Source organism: Macrosteles quadrilineatus, unplaced genomic scaffold (assembly GCF_028750875.1).
Source record: "Macrosteles quadrilineatus isolate MER2022 unplaced genomic scaffold, UCM_ALF_1.0 Scaffold_8__2_contigs__length_117827958, whole genome shotgun sequence".
Taxonomy (NCBI): Eukaryota; Metazoa; Arthropoda; class Insecta; order Hemiptera; family Cicadellidae; genus Macrosteles; species Macrosteles quadrilineatus.
This window is the reverse complement of record NW_026542601.1, coordinates 38,673,317-38,698,350: the sequence shown is the minus strand read 5'-3', so window position 1 is coordinate 38,698,350 and position 25,034 is coordinate 38,673,317. Positions and strand designations below refer to the sequence as shown.

Genomic DNA, 25,034 nt, shown 5'->3' with positions numbered 1-25,034 from the left:
AGCTGCACACATACCTGTAACAGTTGGCGGTAACATTAGCTATCTGGGCCTTGGCCGGATTGGTGATTGTCACCTCCGCCCAAGGCCAGTACTAGAGCAGCCGCTCCCTACCCTAGGGCTGTCTAGTCACGACACAGCCAGCGCTAGATCCGCTGCCTTCAGCGAGTGCAGAGGCACCCCTTGCAGGCTGTGCATAGCACAGTACGACTTTGCTGAACAAAGTCGACTCACAGCGGTCTTGGAGGAGGAGCTGTCATAGACAGCTCCCCCTCCCTGAGGAGCTTACGCTTACCTCTCACCTCCATAGTAGGCCTACACCCAAGATTGATAGCTATGATTAATAATCTACAATAGGCCTAATACTCCACTAAAATGCTCTAGATTTTATTTTGTAAAATGTTCTTCGGCTTATTTTGTTTCTAGAGAATGGCAATGTATAAAGAAATCATAACTCCTCACTCCTCCAATTTGCTCGCATTCTCTGATTTAAAACAACGAAAAAATATTGCGCTGTAGTACAAAAAACATCTTCACTTCACGATGTCAGCTGACAAAGTGCGTCATGAAAAGCATTGAATTCTAAGAAATTCATAAAATGTAATCATCATAAATTTAGTGTTTCAGTGTTTGTGTTAATGTCTTTTCTTTTGTGTTGTTAAGCAGAAAATCAATTTCGATCCAAGAGTGTTATTCCTTAATTGTGGGGAATGAAGAAGGATATAATGTTAATTAGTTGGAGAGTGTGTAGTTTTAAACAAACTTTATTAACTTTACAAAACCTTAAGTCTATTACTTAATCTTTAACCTACAAATTAACTTGCACAGGCTTTTTATAAAAATGGCAGCAAATTATTTTTGTAGTAAAGCTTCTGATGCCGCTAACGAAGATTGGCAGTTACCTTTGTCTTTTCTCAAAAAGCATCATGTGGAAACTATTGAGGGGGCAGCCACAGAATTTCACAGTTGGAGAATGAAGGAAAGGGTAAGAGGTTAAGTAGCCTATAACTAAAAGCCCTAGGCCTATGTTAGGCAAGGCACTAACGAATATAGTTAATGATATTGCATTGATAGACTAATTGCAACAATAAATGACGTAGGGCCTATAAAACAATAATAAGTTTGTGTTTGAGTTAAATTTGAATAAGCTCAGAAGAAAAAGCTGCAGACAATTTAGGGCCTTATTGTGAAAACAAAGTGGAGCGGCGAGGCTAGAGCGTAACAGAAAGCGTAGCTAAGCGGGTTTAAAATCATACAAGTAACTTGTAACGTAGGTGGACTGAAACATAGTGGAGCAGGAAGTGTAGCTTCTGGTATCCGCGCCAACACGTTTGCCTCTCCACTCCCATATTCTACCCCGATTTCTTAACCTCAAGGGTATGGTCAAGGGTCTAGCCTCAGGTCAAACTATGCATTGTCTAACCGACATTAATAATAGGTATAAGTTTGAGGTATTTTGCCAGTTTGAACACTGCCGTCCTTTTTGGGACCAGGACAAATTTTATTACAATGTTTGAAATTATATCCAAACGTGTAATTATTTTTGTCATAAAGGTAAATTGAAGTGTTCTTTTTTGGTGACATAAATGTTATAGGCCTAGTTATGTACTTAACACATTCATTGCGGCATTCAAACAGGCGCTTGCCAATGGCGACGAGGCACGGGCGAAGCCCCGCTGCGCAATAAACCGGCGAACACAATTGGCATTAAAATATTTCAGTCTGACAAAGAACAAAAGAGCAGCGGTAATTGTGCTGCCTTACCCTGAGAGTGAACGTAGTTCATTGAAACAACCAAAGGTAGCAGCACTGCCTGGATCCGTAGCCACTGTCTTTGTAATGTAGCTCGAAGAGAGAAAATCACCAAAACCGGAACAAAAGCATTGCCAGACGGGATTTTACGTTAAATTTTAGTACCAACCTACACCAAAATAAAGCTTGCATTCTAAGCTTCAGGCTGGCAACGATTTAACTTATAATGTTCCCCGGCAATGGCTGAGCTCATATTGAACTCATACTGTTTGGGAGAGGCACGACTACATCTATTGATGTAGGCCGATTGGAGCGCTCGTGACACACTATAAAAAATACCTACCTGATCAATTGATGTAGGCTGCACTGAACATGTTAATCCAATAAACACTTAAGTAGTTTTTTAAATTTTTTATCTAGGCCTAAAAAGGAGTTTCAAATAGGTAATACAAATACTATGCAATTTTTATCATTAGAGTATTTCCTTATACTGTCTATTTACTTTAAATTTTAGATTATATAGGCCTATATATGTCCATGAACATGATAATTTGAGTATTTTTTGTCCAATTTGAAATTTTTGAAGTTTGGACTTTTGATTTATAGATGAAATTTGGCTAAAAGATGAAAGACAAGATTAACTTGAATGAGTTCTCAAACCAGCATTCTGATCTGTCCATGTAGGAACAGGGTTTTATGGGGAATTTTATATGGTAGGGCCTATAAATACCGGTAGTTATTTTCTCATTTTAGACCCCCAAAACAAAAAAAAATCTCAATTTCTCTTTAAACCACCAAGAAATTAAAATAACTGATTTGTCTGCACTGGTCAACTATTGTCTAATTCTTGATGCATTTGACGTTTGGGCTAATCTTAACACCTCTTTGGCATTCTTAACACCTTTTACCGATTTAATGAACCCTCTTCTCCTTTCATAATCTCCTAGCCTCTTAGGCTATAAATCCTCTCCTAACCTCTCTTTCTTTTCCAAACCTCTACAATTTTGGAATGATTCATCCCGAACAATTAGATCCCACTTTGCATGGAATTGCTTGTAGTGGTTTTGTTTGTTGTCTAAAGCAAAACAGCTGTTAACCCTCCACATACCTTCCTCTAGAACACACCGCTAGAACTTGAACTTGTCCAAACCACAATGAACTCTATCTAAACCACTAGGCCTATGTGGTCTATCCAAACCACTCAGTGAACCCTAAATTTATAATTTTTTATTTAATTTTCTTGACTCTTAAAACCGATAGATTAGATTACATTTTTGAATTCAGCGTCAAAAAAACCATGGTGGATCTAGGCCTACATAAAAATTACAATTTTAATCGGTGAAAGTATAACTTAGGCTATTCAATAAGTAGATCTACCCCCTTGACAAACCTAAATTTGACTGTGTCATAAATTTTGAAGTCAAATCACAACAGTATTTATAATCTGAAGTCTTGAAGTAGGCTTGAGTAGGCTAGTTTAATTCTAACTCATTGTCCCCTTTAATACTTTTTATTCAAATGGCAACCATACAAAGTAGGTATTTTAAGCCAAGTATGATTCGAAATGAGTGTAGGATGAGTGGCGCGATCTTGTAGTTTTGTTAGTGACTAAGGCCGACATATTCCTTACAGACAGCTGTTAATTAATAGCCCACAGCTAATGGCAACCGAGGGACCTACAGTTTATAGTGGAATCCAAACCATATTTTTGCCTTGGTATTAACAAATTGATCTAATTATCAGGATAGTACTGCAGATAGTCGTAGTACTCACTAGTGCAGACGTTAATCCACACCAGGGAGTATCATATTTCTTTATACTGAAGTAGGCCATTCTTTTAGGATCATTTCAGTCCACCCAATTTAAAATTATTGTAGAAAATAGTATTAAGCAGCATGAAGTAGAAAGAATATGTTGGTCTGCAAGTTTAAGTGTTTTCTTGTTCCAGATGAAGACAGTGAGCGTTGCCCTCGTGATATGTCTCAACGTTGGAGTCGATCCACCAGACATTGTCAAGACTCAGCCTTGCGCCAGGCTAGAGTGCTGGATCGGTCAGTATAAAACCGCTCAACTTAACCTAACCCAGTGCTAATTAATGTCCTGCCTTTTTTTTAAGTTTAGATGTAATTTTTTGTTTGGTTGATCCATTTTAGCATCTGTTTTTTGGAAGAACAGTTTAAACCCTGGTCTATACCACCAAACTTCCCTAACCTACACAGAAACAACCCAAACTTTCCTAACCGACACTCACACAACCTACACTAAAGTAACAGGTACATTAATTACTTAACCTATTTAATCAAAACCATACTAACCTAGCCCACACCAACCTAACCTGTGACTAAACTAATCTACAATAACCTAAAGCTTAGTCTAACCTGACAAGTAAATTTAAATTACCTAACCTACATTAACCTAACCGACACCAACACAACTCACACTTAAGTTCCCACTAACCTAACTTATTACAACTTATTATGTATACTATTAATCTACATTAACAAGCCTTTACTGACACCGCCTACTCCAAACTAATCTACTTTTAAGTTAATCGACTTTTACTTAAAATAATCTAACCTAAACCAACCTGTTACAGACCCGTTGTCCATGAGTCCGCAGAAGGCCCTGGAGAGCGTAGGCGCAAGTCTGCAGAAGCAGTATGAACGTTGGCAGCCCAAGGCCCGCTACAAGCTATCCCTCGACCCCACAGTGGACGAGGTCAAGAAGCTGTGCACTTCCCTCCGTCGCAACGCCAAGGAGGAACGAGTGTTGTTCCACTACAACGGACATGGTGTACCCAAACCTACCAGTAACGGGGAGATTTGGGTGTTCAACCGGGTAATTGAATTTTAGCAGTTTCGCCTGCCGTTTTAGTAGTGCACAATGTTTTGAGGCTTGGTAAAAATGGAAGCGCTATAGGTCCACACCCTGATACCAAAAGAAATCTGACAGAGTTATTAATTTTCCATTATCCTACCGTATTTAAAAAACTCTGAAATGTTGTCTATGGTCATTCACTATTTTTTAATTGAATCATTAATCTTATGTTGTTCAGGGTGTCCACCAACCTGGAAAATCTGGTAATTATTCATGAATTTCATGTTTTACCGGGAATTTTCAATTTGCTGCGACTTAAAGATGACATTTCCGTGACCGCGGGAGACGATGATATGTCCAAGCAGCCGTGGGATTTGTTAGTGATTTTGCCGCGATCGCGCATGACGACGATGACGTTACTGTGACCACAGGAGTTGACGATGACGTTTCCGTGACCGCAGGTGATGACGATGACGTTTCCGTGACCACGGGAAGAGCGGCTGAAGGGAGCCTCTTGGGATGAAGATGATAACGTCATTATTTCTCGTAACTCACGTAATCAATTTTGTCTGCTTCTTTCTTTGCTGGCGTGTGATGTATAGCCATCGGTGTTTGTGGCGTAGTGGATAGAGAACTCGGCTGATGTGCGAGAGGTGTCTAGACTGAATCCCATCGGTGACACTTAACTTTTTGTCAAAGATTTTGCTTAGAATGCCATTTAGACGACAATAACGTTTTCGTGACCGCGGGTGACGACAATGACGTTTCCGTGACTGTGGGAGACAATGATGACGTTTCCGTGACGGCGGAAAACGATGATGATTGTCCAAAAAATATTGCTTGACGATGATGACTATTTGAACTAAGCTACAATCGAGGAAGATGATGATTACTTCACTGTGATCGCGGGAGGCGATCCGTTACTGCTGAACAATATCAGGATTTTGTGTTGACCACGGAAGATATTAATGATTTTTTTTACTGAGTGAATTATTCAGAATTTTTCAGTTATCGCAGAAAAAAATGATGGTGTCACTAAGACTTTAGATGATCATGATATAACCTCGAGTTTGGCTTGACCAAAAATTTCATAATGGCACACTTTTAGAAAGTTTTATTTATATATTTTTTGCAATATCTTCATTTACCTTTAACGTGGTATTTATTTAATGTGTTTAGAAGGGTTTAAAACTTAAATTGACTACGTGAAATTTTTGTAATTTCTGCATTAATTATTTTTTTAACACTTGAAAAACAACCCATAACTCCAAAATTACATACTATATGAAAGTCATAAAGACGGGGGTTGGTGTAGCAATCCTTACGGAAAATTTGGTAAAATTGAAGTTATCAGTATTAAGAATCTATTTTTCTGGTGTACGTACGGAGATTCGATAAATTTTGGTATCGACATACTACTTTTTTTAAGAAGTTAGGCTATTGATAAATTGCAGGTTTAATGATTAGTTTTTAATTTTTGGATTATTTAATCAGTATTCAGTAATATATAAAAATTGAATACTTGTGTCAGGCAATATTACAGTACCGGTAATCATAATTCTTTTCTTTAACTGAGAATGCTTTTTCCGATAACTAAAATAGTGAGCTGTGTTAGCGCCAAAACAGCATTGCGGGAGTTGGCGCAAAACACGTTGGAAAGTTTAGTATGAAAAGTACTACCTGGATTGTTTTTACCCATGAATTACTCATGAATTTTTTCTGGTTGGCCTGGTGGACACCCTGATTATTTCATTTTGTTCATTATGGTTGTTTGAAATTTATGCTTACTATTTCCTGTTGCAAAATAGTTGTTAGAGATTATTTATACTGTACTGTTGCTGTGAAATTTTAAAGTTTCTATTTACGTAATGTAGCACTATGACCGACACTCAGTATTGCAGGATTGTAATAAATGTCCTGAAAACCTACCTTGGAGCAGAAGTCCTTCCTTTCTTCCTAACAATCCAGTAAGTTCAAACCCACACACTCCTTAATACCTTCAAACCTAGTAATTAAATTTTAGTACAGTAGAATGCTCATACAGTGTTTCCATAGACCGGCTTTTCATTCAAAAAAGCCTAGTTGATCGAACTGCGAATTTAAGGAAATGAATGTGGGGATGAGCGGCAGCAAGCAGAGCATTAGGGCTGCAACAGTTCTACCAGCTCGACAGCACTAGTGTTTTAAGTTTACGGAAAGTAAATAAAAGATACGTCTTATCTATCTATAATATTAAAACGAAACAGGGTTTTTTTATTTCACGATTCTGAATCAACCACTTTACGGATTTTCATGATTTTTGTGTTGAAAGAAAGATAATTTTGAGAACTAGGGAGTGTCGAAGCCATAACTTTAGTTTAGGGTTTCAGTTTTTTAGAAATTAAGTTTTAATTTTTAAAAAGTCTAGCAGCCGACGCTAGCAATTTAAAGTATTTTCAATACTGGTTTAACTAACAGCTGGTTTATAACTGTCATTGAAATGTTTATGTTACGAGTTGTTTGTTTACAAAAATATTGTTCGTTGGTGTTTGCCTACATACTATTTCACTTTAAAATGTAGGTAGTTTTTCCCCTACCGTGAAGGATCTGCGTTATCAGGAAATGTGTTATATTGAACTAAACATCTCAAACACTTGTGTTTAATCAAGTTTTGTCGTAAATGCAATCTGTGTAAGTATTTAGTTTATGCATTGCAAATTTCAACTCATATTTGGGAAATATTTTTTCAGCAGTTTATCGCTTAATTGTTTGAGATATATAAGTGGTTTACGTGTTGATACTTCTTTTTCTGTATGTTTGAATGTGAGTATGTCGGCATACTAAAATTTTGGTTAGTAATGAAAGCGTCAATCAGTGTAGTAGGTCTCTATAAAACTGTCAAATAACCTGCAGCAGAAACCAAAGTCGACTCATACCATACCAACTATCCCCGTAGTACTGATGATTCAGAAACTTGGGCACTGACCAAAGAACCGAAAAACCTTAATGCTGGGTTTGATAATAAAGTGCAGAGAAAATATATACAGACCAGTTCAAGATAACGGCCCGGAGGTCGAAATAAAAAAGAACAGTGAGCTAAGAAAAATGTGTTAACACCCAAATATAGGGATGCTTTCCAGAAGTAGGTACAGCTTGGATGGACAGGCTCTGCATAAACTTTTAAAAAGTATATTCCAAGGAGTACCACACGATAGACGGGAAATATCAAGTTATGAAATGCATCCTCAGACTGGGATCTAAATTTTGAAGAGGCAGGTGATAGAAGAGAATCCTCATAAAAGTTCCAGTGGTCACGGAGGTAAGATAAGGTACGGTAAGTACATAAGTAGTACAGTATGCAATTAGAGGTGGCATGCAGCTACTCTACTCAAAACCAGTGTGAATCTGTCGCCAATCTCACTTCAAGATTTTTCAAATCGACACAAATGCTGTTTTATGGTAAAATTATCGGATTTAAAATGCATATCGCCATATTTTAGGTCTATATTCGAATGGAATGAATAGGTGGTCACGTTACATTTGTTTATAAGGTGATCTTCCCCATTAAAACTGCCAGAATTTGTGTCTATGCGTGTAAACTAGATGTTCTGAATTATTCCGTTTTAGTTGACAGCTCGATTCCCGTACGTAGGACGGGCCACCAGCTCGTAACACTTAAAACATATATTTACGCTTATACTGTTACTCACAAGACGGTAAATATACAAAAAAGATGGTAAGTGGTGATCGATTTTGATTAGACACTCCAATCATCATTCATCATTCATTCGCCTATTGGGTCTGATGATTATTGGAGTGTCCAATCGAAATCGATCACCACTTACCATCTTTTTTGTATATTTACCGTCTTGTGAGTAACAGTATAAGCATAAATATATGTTTTAAGTGTTATAAGACGTATCTTTTATTTACTTTCCGTAAATTTAATAACCCATACAATGCTGATCAAGAAGTTATTTATTGTTTTAAGTTGGCAATACTGGTTTCTAACCGACAGTGAGGTGGTGAACCATAGCAAGTGCACATCACTCCATGATTTCCTAGATTTGTGCTGCCTAGTTGTTCCTCATCTCCATTTTGAATGTCTACAAAGTCACATTACTGTGAACTGTTGTCAGCAAACAGGATTCTCATATTTATTTTACTAGAGGACCGATGTAACTGGCCTTTAAACAACTTTTTGACAAATAGTGGTTCAATGTTTCCATATTTATCAATTTCATTTAAAAAGAGGGTCATGTGGCCCGATGACCAATAATTTCCGACCAAATGGTGGCCTCCCATGTATTGAAGCTACCGAGTTCTGTAGTTTGCTGCCAGGGTAGTAACTAACATAAAGTTTATAGCTTATGTAAAAATTATTCACAAGATCGCCACTAAACCCATACTGTCATGTTATCAGGTGAGAAATTTGGTGTCTCTAATGTACTGAATGATTTAGTAGTTAATAGGTTATGTTTGTTGTAAAACCTTTGAAAACTGTGTGAACATTCACCCTGTCCACAGATGTACACACAGTACATTCCACTGTCAGTTTATGACCTACAGACGTGGATGGGAGCTCCGTCCATCTACGTGTATGACTGCTCCAATGCTGGAGTGATTGTCGATCTATTTCGACAATTAGCTGATCAGCACGAAAAGGAGTACGAGGTTAGTTAAATTTTGTAAGTTTTTTTTTTTAGGTAGAGCCTACTTTTTCATAATCTTAAGCATGGTAAATTTATATTGTTAATTTCCTGTCCATCCACGTCATTGGCGTTGTTTAAAGATTTTTTGTAAGGGATTGGTCTATATTCTATATCCTGGTCTTGTCTCTAAACATTGACAATTTGCTTGATAGTCCAATGTTGAAATTGACCCAACAACCTTTAGATAGGAAGGCGGGACTTATATAACCACTGGGGTACCTAGATAGTTAATAATTAATTGTCTATTTCTATTGTATATACTTTTGGTCAGATAAGGTCAAACTAATTTTTTTTTTTATTTAAGGGCCCCAACCTAAGCGGACAAACTGTATAAACATTGTTTTGTTGAGGTCCAAAAATATTCATATAGCTGCATAAACCTTAGAGAAAAGGTTTTCCTGCAGTTTTTTTAATATAATTAGTTTTCTTCCATTACTTTGAGGCAGCAGTAGACTTTCTGAACTTTAAAGATATTTGGCATTGCTACGTCTCTTAACTATGTCTTTCAAACCTACTTTCGATTGTTCATACATATTTTGAAAGAAGTGCCATTTACCTTAAAGTGAACCATAAATGAGTCGACTCAATTCATCCCTTTCGCTATCATATTGGTATTTTTTTAGCAAGCGAATCCCGGTGCTGGTAATAGAGGTGCAGTCTCGTTCAAAAACTGCATCCAGCTGGCAGCTTGCGGAGCAGATCAGATTCTTCCGATGAATCCTGATCTCCCAGCTGATCTGTTCACTTCTTGCCTCACAACGCCAATCAAGATCGCTCTACGATGGTGAGGGGTTATGTTGAAGTTATAAATGTAAATGTCAAATGTGTAAAAGAAAGAATAACAAGTCTCAATTCTGGTAGTTTTTTTCCTGACTGAGCTGAGAATGTGTTGGCAAGACTGATTTAGTTGAATCAAATAATGTCCGTTTTGTAACTGCCATTTAACTTCTTTCTTAAGCCTTTAGGAGCGAAATATCAGGATTATTTTGTTGTGAATTTTTTTTGTGTGCTTTAAACTGCTTGTAACTCTTTTCTTGGGTAAGTTAGCTGTGTATCCATTCCTTCTTTCTTAATGTATTCAAGTGCTTTACCTCCAAAAAACTATCATTGATAATTTTATAATTTTAGGTTTGTGATGCAGAATCAAAATCGTCTAGAACCAAGAATCACACTGGATTTAATTGATAAGTAAGTTATGTTACATTTTTATTTTAAAATTCTAAAAGTTTTTTACTATCTTCTAAAATATATTTTGACATGCATTTGGGTACTTTTCTGTTGTACCGACCCCACCAGGTTAGATAACAAAACATTTTAAATGACCAAATGTATTTTTAATGAACAAACAAAACAAGCTTTTAAAAGAAGATTATTTATATCTTTGTGGTTTCTTTCTCACACGAACAATAGTTTTCGATTATACGTGTATACAAGTCAAGGGAGAAATTTTATCAAGCAAAAATGAAACGGAAACATTTTTTTTATTTTCATTTTTCAGGATTCCCGGGCAGTTGAGTGACAGAAGAACCATGTTAGGAGAGTTGAACTGGATCTTCACAGCCATAACAGACACGATAGCATGGAACACCTTGCCTCGAGGTATATTATTATTATGATATAGTATATGTATACAATATAACCCATTGTAGTATAACAATCACCTTTGAAAGCTACCAAATTTCGGGCTATTAATTAACAGCTGTAGCAGCTCTAAGGAACATGTGGGCCTTAGAAACTAACTAGACTACAAGCTCACGCCACTCATCCTACACTCATCCTTCACTCATATTTGGGTTAAAATATGCACATAGTGGTGTCCCCATCTTAAATACTTGATAAATTGATAGATCTAATTTTTAATCTGAAAAAAATGTATCATTGTTTGCTTTTTGCTGCTTATACTTACAATCAATCAGAAACTGTACATTCTGATAGATTTGGTACAATGTGATCAGAATAACCATTTAATAAAACATTTTACAGACCAATTCCAAAAGCTGTTCCGTCAAGACTTGCTAGTCGCAAGTTTGTTCCGCAACCTGTTGCTGGCCGAGCGTATTATGAGGAGTTACGACTGTACACCAGTGTCGTGGCCTGTACTGCCTCCCACATATCAGCATCCTATGTGGCAAGCGTGGGACCTAGCCTTGGACCTGTCATTGGCTCAGCTACCTGCGGTAAGTCACTTTTTAGCGAATTTCCCTATAGGGAAGTAGCTATTACCGTAGGTCTCATGGTAAGACTTAGGCCCGGGACCGATTTACTTTTTCATTTTGATGTCCCCAGAGGCCAAAAACAACATTCGTTCAAATTTTTATATATGTATATATATATAGATATATATATATATATAGATTTATATATATATGTGTCCGTGAACACGATAACTTGAGTAATTTTTATCCGATTTTGATGAAATTTGGTTTGAAGGTGTAAGGCGGGATAAACTTGAATGAGTTCGCGATCCAGCATGATCGGACCATGGGAACAGGATTTTATGGGGGGTTTTATGGGGTAAAAATTGGTTTTTCTCACTTTTGACCCTCAAAACACAAAATTTTCCAATTTTTCTCTAAACTTTCTTAAAGAGCTTAAAAAACAAACAACTCAGTATATCAAAGTGTTTTTGTACGGTTATTGGTTACGGAGAAAACTAAAAAAAATTTAAATTTAAAATTTCCATGTTATTCTTATGGAGAATATTGTAAAATGTTGTAGTTTGCTTGTTTATGGATATCTTTTGATCAAACTTGGCAAATATATTCATTTTATACTAAGCAATAATTATTTTACTTAAAACACACACTTTATTAGTTTCCTTGTAGCAGCAAACCTAGGTACTCGTTAAACCAAATGTTATTTAAATAGATCAATTGAAAATCAATTCAGCCAAATGGAAATTCGCTTAGACGGCAGGTTTGCTGCGGCGGGGGTATTTTTGTCCCACCTTCACATCCTAGGACGCTAGGTTCTAGCTCGGAACTGTTATACAAATTACTTCAGGCTAGTCCTCGAGGGTCGTGGCATAGATAAAATCCATAGGTGATTGGCGGGATTTGAACCCAGGACCCGTATTCCAAAGCCCTGAGCTCTACCACTAGACCAGTTCGCTCCCCATTAACACACTAACACCTGTTAACTTACCATAACACACTAGCGTGTCTCATCGGTAATCAATCCCAAAACAAACACCATTGTGAAAGGGTTTCCGACTCAAAGAGACTGAAGAAATTCTCCTTTTAATTTTCCCTACAGTACCGTGTCTAGTAGATATTACCTTTTTCACGTAAGTTAACTTTTAAATGTAAATGAAATGTGATATTTACAAATAAATGTGGTGGTTTTAACCACAAAATTTTTAGGCTAATTACAATATCCATATTTTATTTTAGGACTGATAAATATGTTTTTTATTTTTATGTAATCAGGTTTTGGCGAATGAGGAAAGTTTCACCCATTCACCTTTCTTTGAAGAGCAATTGACAGCCTTCCAAGTTTGGCTTCAGCATGGGTCAGAGCATCGAAGTCCACCTGAACAACTACCTATTGTTTTACAGGTTTGTAAAGTTTTCTCAATATTATCACTCTTGATTCTTATAATGTTTTTGGAAGAAAAAGCACTTGTCTTGCATTTCCTATCTCGGGATCAGCTATATCATAAAACAAATTGTTAAACATTCAAATGATTAAAAACAAATAACAAAATAGCAGTGAATGTTTTCTGGCTAATTAGAAAAAAACATACACAACGAGGTTGGAGAAGAGACTACTCTATCTTCCTTCAAAAATCTGCCTTAACATTTCTGAAGTCACTCTTGTTAGCTTAACTCAACTACGCTAATTATTATTCTAAAACTGGCTACAGTTTGAACATCTAGTTTTATTCATAGTCAAAGCGTCTTTCCATCTGTCAATCTTTTCTTCTTCCGTTGCTTCATTCAATGCATTCTAAGTATCATAATAATTTGAGATGTCTTTCTAACTGCTCTGATGTATGTTTGCAGGTACTGCTCAGTCAGGTCCATCGTCTGAGAGCGCTGGAGTTGCTAGGCAAGTTCCTAGACCTCGGCCCGTGGGCAGTCAACCTCGCATTGTCTGTGGGGATATTCCCTTATGTCCTTAAACTACTGCAAGGTGCTAAGGAACTGAGGCCTCTCTTAGTGTTCATCTGGGCAAAGATATTGGCTGTCGACATCGTGAGTCTTTAATGCTGTTAATTTTGTTGTAGCCTATTTTATAGATTCATAGGATTATAAAGTTTGTTTGAAGTCACAGTAGAAAATAATTAGTATCTTGAGGGATCAGATGAACAGATGTATCAGGGAAGTTGGAGTGTTAGATTCATTTATTTTTTATGTAGTTGGTAGTCTTGATTAAAATTTGAATTTTTTTGTTGACAGACATGTCAAGTGGACCTTGTACGAGATAATGGACACAAGTATTTCTTGTCTATCCTCCAAGACACTTCAGTACGGGTAAAGTATCATATTTTACATTTTCACTTTATTAGTCCATAGAAAAACATTACTTTAAAACATCAAAAGTAATTTTAACCGTAATATTACATCGGAGTCATATTGCTGTTAAGCAGACAAATCTTGGTTCTTAAACCTAACAAAGACCATGAATCGTCAAAGAAAGGAAGATGAGTGATTCAGTTTTTGTTAGCAAGACCATTCTAGCTGGAGAAGTTCAATGGAATATAACAGTTTGTTTTTGTGCCAATGATTGTATTCAGCTAGTATCATGAGTGACAGTGAAGTATACAAGTGTAATGAAGCATATCCACTTAGTTGGCTTAAAAAAAAAAATAGACAAAAGAAACATGTGTCACCCTCCAAATAACTCTTTTAGGACATTGTACATAACCTAATCTAGCGCAATTAGCTCAACCTACCTAACTTATCTAGCCAACTCAACCTATCAACTCAATATAAACAAAACCAACCCATCTAAACTAGCCTAATCAAATCAAATCAAAACCAAAAATTTTTATTCATATCTCTGTAAATACATATTTACATGAATAGTGTCAAACAAGTTAGATATTTAAGATGTACAACAATAATATTATATATGTGCAGCAGCTCACTAAGAGGCGGTTTGGGAGCTCGGTACTAGCGCAAGGTCCGCGACTAAGAACCGGATATTTCCGGTATTTAAGCTGCTGCCTAGAAAGCGGGTTTGTGAGCTCGGGATCAGTTAGGCGTGCGCCTAAATATTGTTTGTTTGGGAGTCTAGTAGACTTAGGCGCCAGTCTAAGAGGTAATCTCGGTGTATTGTATTGTATTGTGCATTTGTACTGTGTGAGATAATACAGTCTACCTACCTAACCCAACCTGTCTAACCTAGCCTACCTAACCCAATCTATCTAATCTAACCTATGTAAACTAACTCATCTAATCTTGAACTAACTATCTAATCTAGTCTTCCTAAACCATCCTACCTAACCCAACCTCCCAAATTCAACTTACCTAACCCATCATCTAACGTTATCTACCTAAACCATCCTATCCTAACCTAGCCTGTCTAATCTAATCCAACCCAACCTAACTAACCCATCCTAACCAAAGCTGATGTTTCAGAGCGATGACCGGGTGATGTCAGTGTTAGTGTTGGCCAGCATTGTACACAAACACCCGGCGGGCCAGGACGTGGCACGTGCCAACAACCTGGTGTCAATCTGTCTGGAACACCTACAGGACTCGGACGCAAGGATGCGCCAGTGGCTTGCACTGTGTCTGGCGCGTCTCTGGGACAACTACGACCAAGCTAGGTGAGCGATACTGCTGTTTGAACACTGTATCTAACAAATTTACTATGGGTCATTTGACTTCAGTTGAGCTAAGTGTCTGTTTTTTCCACACCATTGGCATTTTTTGACATTTCTTTTAAAAGAATAGTTGGTGATTTGGTGGCCCAGTTGATAGCACAGACTTAAAATCATTAAAATATAACGTGGGTTCACATCTTCGTGTCGTCTTCACTGATATTTTTCAGCACAGATCTTGAGACTGTATTGGTTCACCCATTGCTATGTTCGCAAATTTGTTTCTAGAATGAATGATAAAGCATTAATCAAAATCTAGAGGAGTAACTAGTGTAGCCTACATGATTTAAACTCTATGTTCATGTTCCTGAAATAAAAGCCAACTTAAAAACTTTAAAGCAAACTGGTTATAAATTAACAACCAAAAGTATATTGCCTATACTGTGGCAATAAGTTTAAGTTGTAACACTTAAGTATGGAGCCTTTATGCAATTTAAAATTAATAATGATTTATTTAGTTATTGAGGAATGTTCTAATTTTCTAGATGGTGCGGAGTGAGAGATGTGGCCCACGAGAAACTTTATGTTCTTCTCAACGATCCTGTACCGGAGGTAAAAATAATCTCATTTGTATATAATATTAATATTCTACTAGTGAACCTGTGCGGTTCAATGCCCCGCAAAACGGCATATGAATTTAGAAAACGTAATATATATTGACTCGACCTCGTAAATTAAATGCAGTAATAATGAAGCCTTGGAAGGGAAGCAGTTCAGCCATTTTCTAGCTGTATGTGTATTATATTTAGTAAATTAATAAGTGTTCAGGTTCAAGTATGTTATAGGCAGCGAGCAAGGTTATAGCGTAGTTATTTTTTAAAGATTTTTAAAACACATTTAACAAAACATTTTATCATATCAAACCAATAGGCCTATGTAGCATATTTTGAGGGTCATAAAAATGCTGCTTGAAGAAAATACACTTTTAAAAATAAACACTAAAAAAACCATATTTTTATCACAAAATCACTTCCATGAATACTATGATTTTAGCCTTAAAGTTACCTTCAGGAAGATTACCCTGGTCAGAGTTTTCCGTAACGAATATGCGTATCCTATTAAAAGATGTAGCCTTACTTAAAACAACATATAATATAGTTGCTCATGACTCAATTGGTCTGGGTAAGAACAGCGCTGCAAATGCCAAAGGTAACGGAAATTAGCATCTTTCCATTTTGAAAGGTAAGTTTGTTTCAGACGGGTAAATTTTTATCCTCGAAATCAAAATATGTCCCCACTCACTTGTTCCAGTTAAGACTTTACATTCTATTAAGTTGTTAACCATTGATTCTGATCACATGAAGCCTTGTGCCATTAATAAGGCCCTTTTTGATATATTAATATTCCTCATCAATAAAACCACTGCCCCCTTTTATTAGTCTAATCTGTTTCTTTGCAATCCACTGACCTCTATATTTAAAAACTCAGTTGGATTTTCTAGATGGGTGTCTCCGCCTTCGTCTGTTTTTAAGGACCCACTCTTCTTCCCCTTGGTATACTGACAATTAATTACCTGACTTGTCAAGTTCATGTAGTAATTCAATAATACTGTTAGTTTATAAAGAAAATTAGATAAAAGTTACTTGGCTTGGTGCTTTCATAACTGCAAACTCAAAATACACCCACAAGTAAAAAAGAATGGTTAAAAAAACTATGTGTAATAACATTATTCACATGAAGTAGATGATTTGTTTGATTTGTCGATCAGCTGTTTAGTTTCAAATGAATTAATAATGTCAAAGATTTGTGATTTAAATACATAAATTATTATAGTAAAGTTTTCTGAATCATGGTAACTTGTTCTCCACTAAATTTTACTATTCCCAGCATTAAAATAAAGTATTAAGATCCATTATGGGTAAACTTTATAGGGATGGACGAGATTGGATTTTTAGTTTGAGACGAGACGAGACGAGATTTTTTATTTCTCATAAAATTTCGAGACGAGATCGAGACGGGATTTCCCTTCTCATACACAACAGGAAATGCACGTTCAAAATTTTTACCTGATTTTGTAACATTGTTAGATGACTGTTTAAATACAAAAATAATGATAATAGGCAAGAATATTTACAATCTTTTATTAAAAAACATCAGCATAACATTTTTTTATTAATCACGCCTAACTTATTAAAAATGCCTACGATTAGAAAACATAGTGATATCAGTTAGGATAGAGTTCAACTTATCCTAAAATAAAATAAATCATAAAATAAAAGCAATATTAATATTTATAAAATAGTTACTTGTTTTGACTTTGTATAGTACAGTAATAAAACATTCCTCACACTGCTTACACTTAACAAAACTTCTCAAATGTTATTAAAGTAATATTATTAAAATAATTAAAGTAATATTTACATTTAAAGAATTAATTAAATAAGAACGCCTTCGCAAAGGAAACGCAACTACAACACGCTCCTGTATTGCGGGTATTGCATTGACTTTCTGCAGGCGTTTTTAATTTTTTTTTTTTTTTTTATTCTTGTCTCGATAAAAATCTCGGCCAAAAAGAAATCTCGTCTCGTGTAACGAGATTTAAAATTTCCCGAAAATTTCCCGAAATTTCGAGACTTGACCATCCCTTCTTTAAGGTACACAATCCTTGATTGAAATGTAGTAGAAATGAAATGAAATGAAATGAAATGAAATGAAATGAAATAATGAAATGAAATATTACTTTATTATCACAAAACATTTCACAGATCCAGCGTTAGCTGGTGAAACAGGTGATATTGTCAGAGATCTTAAACACTAAGTTACATAACAAAACTAAAATCCACATAGCTTAAACTAAAATATATTTACTTATCATTTAAATAATCAGAAATATTATAATAATTTTTCTGTAAAAGGTATCGTTTGAAATCATTTTTAAATTTTGAAATACTGTTAATTTCTTTAAAATTAGTGGGTAGACTGTTGTAAAGCCTTAATCCCATATAATAAGGAGATCTTTCATATAAACAAAGGCGATGTCTTGGATATTGAAAATTTTTTGAGCGTGTAAGATATGGATGACTGATTTGTTTATCATTGTACATTTGATAATTAATTTTAAAATTCACCATCATTTTAAATATATAAAGTGAAGGCAAAGTTAATATCTCATATTTAGCAAATAAAGCTCTGCATGAGGTTCTTTTAGGCATAAATGATAAAATCCTTATAAATTTCTTCTGAATTTTGAAAACTGCTTTAGAATAAGAAGTTGCTCCCCATAATTCAATCCCGTATTGCAAGACAGAAAAGAACATTGCATAGTACACTGTGAGTTTAGTTTTTAAATCTATTACATTTCTCAAAACATACATTTGAAAGCAAGCCGTATTTAATTTACCAACTACCATTTTTATGTGTGTTTTCCATGTTAAATTCTTATCGATATCTAAACCCAAAAATTTTGCATTTTCAGTAAAGGATATAATATTATTATCATAAGATAATTCAACAGTGGAGTTTTGTCTATTCTGAATTGTTTGAAATAACATCACCTGTGTTTTAGAATTATTAAGTTTTAGCCCGTTGGCTGTAAACCAATTAGATAAATTAAGAATAGAAAGACTGATTTCTTGTTTAAGATTTTGCAAATTATTTGATTTAACTATTGCTGTAGTGTCATCAGCATATAAGATAAGGTTAGACGATACATTTCGAGGTAAGTCATTAATAAATATTAAAAATAGCAAGGGGCCTAGTATTGACCCTTGCGGAACCCCACATTTAGTGTTAAGCCACTGTGAAATACATTTTTTACCATTTTTTACGATTATTGTTCTTTGATGTCTGTTAGTCAAATATGAATGCATCCAAGACAGAGCCATATCAGAAAATTCATAATATTTAAGTTTACTCATTAATATATTGTAATTTACACAAGTAGGTATACATTAAGAGTCATAATACACAGCCATTATTATGTAGTAGACTTTGACCATTTTCAAGTAGCAAACATATGTTTCTGTAAATAAAAATTATCTCCCATGTTATCCTTATGGAGAAATACGAAACTTTAAAGGGCTCCAGGGCCTCAATATCACATTATTTCCCTAAAAAGAAAGTTTCCTGCACAACTTCACGTTACCCTCTTTCCAATGACACCAAAAACATGTCAATCGGTTCAGTAGTTTCGGAGAAGTAATTGTCACAAAAAACCTGCTTGCGTATTAAATAAGTATAGATAAGTTTTTTGTTTTGACGTAACTGTGTATACAAAATACTGCAAGGAGTTTTTTAGGCTGTGCTATGATGGTGCTATTATGATAACAGACAACGCTAAAAATATGAATAAAGAATATGAATAATATGAATATGAATATAACCCAGCGGAAGTCTGTACTTAACACGGTTAGGGTCATCTGTCATCAAAACTAATTAGGAACTGTAAATGTGTTGATTAGGTGTATGTGTGTTGTCTTTAAATGTTAGTTTTTACATATTTTAAATATGAAGCTTTCCATATGAAGAAAGAAAACGTCCTTGATGATTACTGAAAGTACCGCTTGATGATTGCTCGATGTTGAGCTGAAACTAGTTGTTTAGCAATTTAAATGTATTACCATTACCTAATAGCAAGTATTTAAAAGTTTTTTTAAAAGTTCACTTGGCCGTTACAGGAGCCCGTTGAAGATCTTAATTACATACAACTCACGTATTTTATCTTCAGTATGGTGTTCCTAACAATGCTACGTTTTCATGTTAATGACGACAAATTGTTAAAGAATGCCTACTAAATGACTAAAATTATTGTCGTAACTGCATATTATAAATACCTTCTCCTGTACAGGTGAGAGCGGCTGCGGTTTACGCCCTCGGAACATTCATCAGCTCGGTAACCGAACGTAGCGAGCACGCCAACAACATTGACCAGAGTGTGGCTATGATGTTGATCAACACCGTGTCCCATGATATGTGTCCCCTGGTTAGAAAGGTGAGTTGGACAGTGTTTTACTGTAGTCAAGTTTGTACTAGTCTATGTTGTTTTTTAGCGAATTTCCCATAAGGAATACGCTAAATTACTGTAGGTCTAATGGTAAGACCTCAATCATAACCAGAATGTAAATTTACTTTGACAAACATTAGAATAATAACGTGCACTTAAATATTGGCATTGACTATTAGATACTGAAGTAGACATCCCATGGACTAGCTGTTGTCTATTTTTTATAAAAAGTACCTAGTTTGTGTGAGCCAGTCACAGAATGCGATAGTGTCTAAAATTCCATGTTGTACCTTATATTTTGTTGCTGACATAGTTGATGGGTCAAAACAGTTGCTATAGCTCACAATAAGTCGTTTCACAGGTTTGACTTAGTTGAAAAGTTCTTGTATTCAACAGAAATCAGTAATTAAGATCAGTGCAATCTGTTGGCGGCTCATATCTACTATGACGATTATGATAAAAAAACTGGGGATCACTTTTACATGGGGATGGAATGTCTAGTTATATAAATAGTCAAAGATATCGCGTTTTTTTCAACTACATCGTGAAATACATTTTCAGGAGCTGGTGGTTGCATTGCAGTGGATGGTGTTGGTTTTTGAAAACTCCTTTCTCTCAGTCGCTCTGCATGAGTTGAGGAGGGATAGCTCACAAGTAGATAAGGCTACCGGTTAGTACTAAATCTAAACTGGTTAATTACTCTGAACATATTAATAAGTGTTGGGGTTTAGTGTTTAATTACTTTACTTAACTAAGTGTCTTTAAAATAAAATCATTTCAAAAAGTGTTGATAATAGTAATACACTGTTTTTTCCTGAAATCTATGTGGAATCATTGGCTAATACTCGTATACTTTTTGGTTGGTAAATAAAAGAGTCAAAACATTTTTTAATCATACCATTATTGCAGGAAATAATCCAAACATATTAAAATATCAGTTTTATCTTAATTTAAATTTTAAATTGCTATGTGTCCAGTCAAACGTAACCTCTGTCGTTCAATCTCTCCCACTAGTCCCACGATATATTCAGATCTTTGTATTGGGTGGTGGATTTAATGATAATGTTTAATCCTTCAAAATCATCTTTTTGAAAGTTGGACCAAGGATCTTTCAATAACCTTGTTTTCTAAATATTTTTTAACTCCTAGAGTTCATCGTATAGGTTTCCCAACTATAAAGCTGTACTGGGCTAATAATTGTTTTGTAGATTCATATTTTCCAAGAATGTGAAAAAAGCGTTGAATTAGTGCTATTATTCTGTTAGTAACTTCTAGTTCTACCGAATTACTTTGTGTGTACTCCTAGATTTTAATTTTTTTAATTTGAAAAATCACCTATTTTCTGCATCTTAAATTTTTGCTGTTGTCTCCATCAAAGTTCTGCTCATAAGTTCAGGTTCTTTTCATTTTTATTTCCAATAGTGTTCTGTTAATTTATTCCTAGTCCCACACAATCAGTAAATTCAATCAACATTTTTGCTAGATATATCAAGGCTTATACACTTAATGCAAAGGCCAGTATTACCTTTGTCCCAATCTTAATTCCTCTGCCCCTTGCAATACTTCTATGGTAGTTTTAAACAACATACCGGGTATTTTAACTTATTACTAGACACTTTGGTTTGCCACACCAAACTCCACTGTGTTTGACCGATGTGTGTGCTACAACTAGATGTTCTGTCAGACGCTATGTTGTCACCGACGTCCTCGTTGAAGCGCAACGTATCCCGAGAAAGGATCAGGACGATCAGCAACAGTCTGTACGCGAGCGACCACAGCGACTCCAGTGGCCACGGATACTCGGCTCAAGAGCGGCTGAAACGAGTCTCGTCTAGTTCCTCTATCAGCTCTCTAAGTAGGTGGACCAAGCTAAAATAACCTTGATCTAGAAGTTAAATTGTGCTAATATAGGTCAGTTAGTAGATTGTGTGGAAATTATTGTGTAAATTAAATATCTAACTAAAAAAAAATGTTTTTCATTTTCAGAATTTTCCATAAAATTATTTTATTATCAGCTTAAGCATATATCATAGAACGAAACTAGTTAAAGCAATCAGTAAAACAGTAAACAGTAAATTGACAAGCGGTGTTCCTCAAGGTTCTATTTTAGATTTATTACTATTTATTTATTATTCACATTTCTAAGTTGTCTTAAAATATTAACTATAAATTCACACTTTTTGTAGAGGATGTAGTCCAAATTGTGTCTAACTTCAATTACTTAAAGCTTACATATTTTGTTGCAAGCTCCGAAGACGTTGCATTGCAACGAAACATGTAAGCTTTAAGTAAATGAAATTTGACACAATTTGGACTACTGATGGAGGTTAAGTCTAAAAAGTCATAAAATATTGACAATGTCAACTCCCTCTGTGCTGGTCCCTGTGTAAAATCTAGTGTGTCAATAAAGTACTTGACAATCAGGAGGCTAAAATTCAATAAAATTAACATATTTTGCTGTTTATATGAACACTTCCTTTTATTCACCAGGCGGCTGCAGTCTTATGAACAACCTGCCACAGCTATCATTCGGCAGTGTCTACATGAAGATGTGGCAAGCTTTAACAGCATTGGATTCTGACCCCTTCCCAGGGGTATCTCAGTTGTCGAGAACAATCACTGACTACATCCGTGACCAGGTTTGTCTAAAGTTAGGTTTGGTTTGTTATTTGTAAATTCTGTGATTGTGTAGACAGGTGGTTTTGAGTTGGTTTGTGAAGTCCAATGATTCGTTCAGTGTCAATATTACATTTTTGCGCATTGAAGTTAGGATGAATCAAATGAGGTGTAATGAAGAAACTGTGATAGCTCTAGGTTTGGCTGTCATTTCTTGGTAATGTAGCATAATGAAAATGTCATCTTGCCTTGAAACCAATGCATTTTTATTCAAGAATCAAAGCCGTAGACATCTAAATCGCTCATTGGAATCTTCTGGAAATCCAACATCACATTGAAGACATTCTATAATGTCCGAAAAATGTCTGTCATCATACACACATTTTATATTTTTATATTATCACAAGTTATGTTATCTTCAATTTGATGTTGGATTTGAGAGTGGGTCATATAACTCGAAAATAGTCATCCTGTACGTACTATTTTATAGGACTTAGACAGACTAGGTACCTTAAAAACATTGAAATATTTTGATTCACCAGTCTTATTGGCAAGAATGTTTGAATATTTTGCTCAATTTGTCACATTTTTTTGGACCATCTTAAGAGGCGGGCCTCTAAGATATTGTGTGTTGTAAGGTCTGTGCTTGGCCTCCACATGGCCTTCACCATAAGGAGGAGGCTTGGGCTGGATCTACAGGCCATTTACTGAGCGTAAGAATTGTCATTTATGTGTGTCGCCTACTTTTACGTCTCTTACTAATAATTTTTTTGTGATAAACAGCTGTAGATGTTGTTAAGACTTTATTTTGCACAATTTAGTGTTTTTTAGATTATCTGTTTATTTTTATTGGTTTTGAGTTTTTGTTTATGAATCTAGACATATTTATTAATTGACAATTATTGTTGTTGCCCAGAGTAGCCTAATATTTTCAAACTTAACAAATCTCTCAAGTCCTTCAAAAATAATAAAAAAAACATACTTTAAAATGCTAGCTCTAGGCCAGGATCACCAATTGTAAAATAAAGAGAACTAGAGGTTGTCAAATGGTTGAAAACTCAACCAAAAATATGTAGTGTACAGACTTCTCTATTTTCACCCCAAGCAGTAAATAAAATATGTGATTGGAATTTCTTCCATTTGTTTTGATTCTGTTTATATTTTGTTGTCATTTCATCACCCATAAATCCCATGTTAATTTTTTAAAATTTTAAATTGATTTGTTGTTCTTATTTTCGAGCCTATTTGAATTTTTAAAGGGATTCTGCCCACCTACAAGAAAATATCTTTCTGACAGTGTTTGTATATTTTCCCAACGTTGCACACGAGCTGAGAAAAAAGGTTTCAAAGAAACATGCTTTCCTATTAATATATAGATGGAAGTTAGCTTACCTTGCTTGAAGAAATATACACACTTTTTCAAAGAAGCTAGCTGCTATCCCCCCTCTTTATTATACAATTCAAAATATTTTCAAATATAGTAATGGACGATGGAAATTTTGTATCCAAATTTGTATTTATTTCCTTGTTTTAGTAATGAAATAAAACTTTAACACATATAATTCTCGGTAATTTCCTTAGTTTGTGTATGTTCCATATGATTTACATTGGTACCTATTTTTGTCATATGTAGACGATTCATAATTGGAAATAATACTGTATGTATAACCAAGTTAATCCATTGTGTAATATCTGAGGCTTTTAAAAACTGACATTCATTGAGCACCAACTTCCTAATTGGGCTGTAGTTTGAGCGTTCTTAATCCGTTTTTGTTAGATGTTTTATTATTTTATTATTAATGTTGTTATTCTTTTAATTTATTCAGTTTTGTCTCGCAATTTCTGTATAGCACGCTGGACTGTGATTTTTTTTTATGGTGTTTATTTGCTTTATATTTCCTAACAAATGCTAGATTTGTTGTAAAACAATCTTTGTCAGCATTTTAATTTTGACCAAAAAAGAGATTAAACTTTGAGTAAACTACCATCATGTTTCAAACTCAGTCGTAGTGTAGAATTTATTGGAGATCTCAAAAGCACAAACCAGTTGTAGGAAAAAATAGTAATAGATTTGGGAAACTTTTGTACAACAGTTTGATAAACTATCAAAATAAAAATAAAATTTGGGTAGCACGAAACTAATAATCATAATCCACCTGGATTATATAAACCTACAGTAAAGCCTAGTTCTGATTTTGTTTATTTCTAAGTTTGTATGGTTTTAAACGTAACTGTGTATTACTCATACATTATTTTCATATAAAAGAATCATTAATACTGCCGTTAAAGGGAACTAGGGCAAACCCCTCAGTGTTTTTTGTATGTTGAACCCGTTTTTCTCTCATACTGATGTCCGAAATGCTGACCATTAGGCTATCAACACAACCAA

General features: G+C 35.1%; 1 protein-coding gene across 5 annotated transcripts in view; it reads left to right on the top strand.

The window, feature by feature from the left end:
• The first annotated feature begins 631 nt into the window (after positions 1–631).
• The window catches only part of LOC128999490 (regulatory-associated protein of mTOR-like), a 50,407-nt gene continuing 26,004 nt past the window's right edge, over positions 632–25,034 (top strand). For 3 of the 5 annotated variants that reach the window (XM_054426048.1, XM_054426047.1, XM_054426046.1), the window contains exons 1-18: positions 632–982; positions 3,698–3,800; positions 4,346–4,587; positions 9,073–9,219; positions 9,881–10,041; positions 10,386–10,445; positions 10,756–10,856; positions 11,241–11,434; positions 12,686–12,814; positions 13,262–13,453; positions 13,658–13,732; positions 14,843–15,033; positions 15,573–15,639; positions 19,874–20,017; positions 20,591–20,699; positions 21,702–21,884; positions 22,520–22,668; positions 23,284–23,358. In XM_054426048.1, coding sequence (XP_054282023.1) covers positions 839–982; positions 3,698–3,800; positions 4,346–4,587; positions 9,073–9,219; positions 9,881–10,041; positions 10,386–10,445; positions 10,756–10,856; positions 11,241–11,434; positions 12,686–12,814; positions 13,262–13,453; positions 13,658–13,732; positions 14,843–15,033; positions 15,573–15,639; positions 19,874–20,017; positions 20,591–20,699; positions 21,702–21,884; positions 22,520–22,668; positions 23,284–23,358 — 2,466 coding nt within the window. In that variant the 5' untranslated portion in view covers positions 632–838. The remainder of the gene's footprint in view (positions 983–3,697; positions 3,801–4,345; positions 4,588–9,072; positions 9,220–9,880; positions 10,042–10,385; positions 10,446–10,755; positions 10,857–11,240; positions 11,435–12,685; positions 12,815–13,261; positions 13,454–13,657; positions 13,733–14,842; positions 15,034–15,572; positions 15,640–19,873; positions 20,018–20,590; positions 20,700–21,701; positions 21,885–22,519; positions 22,669–23,283; positions 23,359–25,034) is intronic. The other 2 variants (XM_054426049.1, XM_054426050.1) reach the window with 2 other exon arrangements.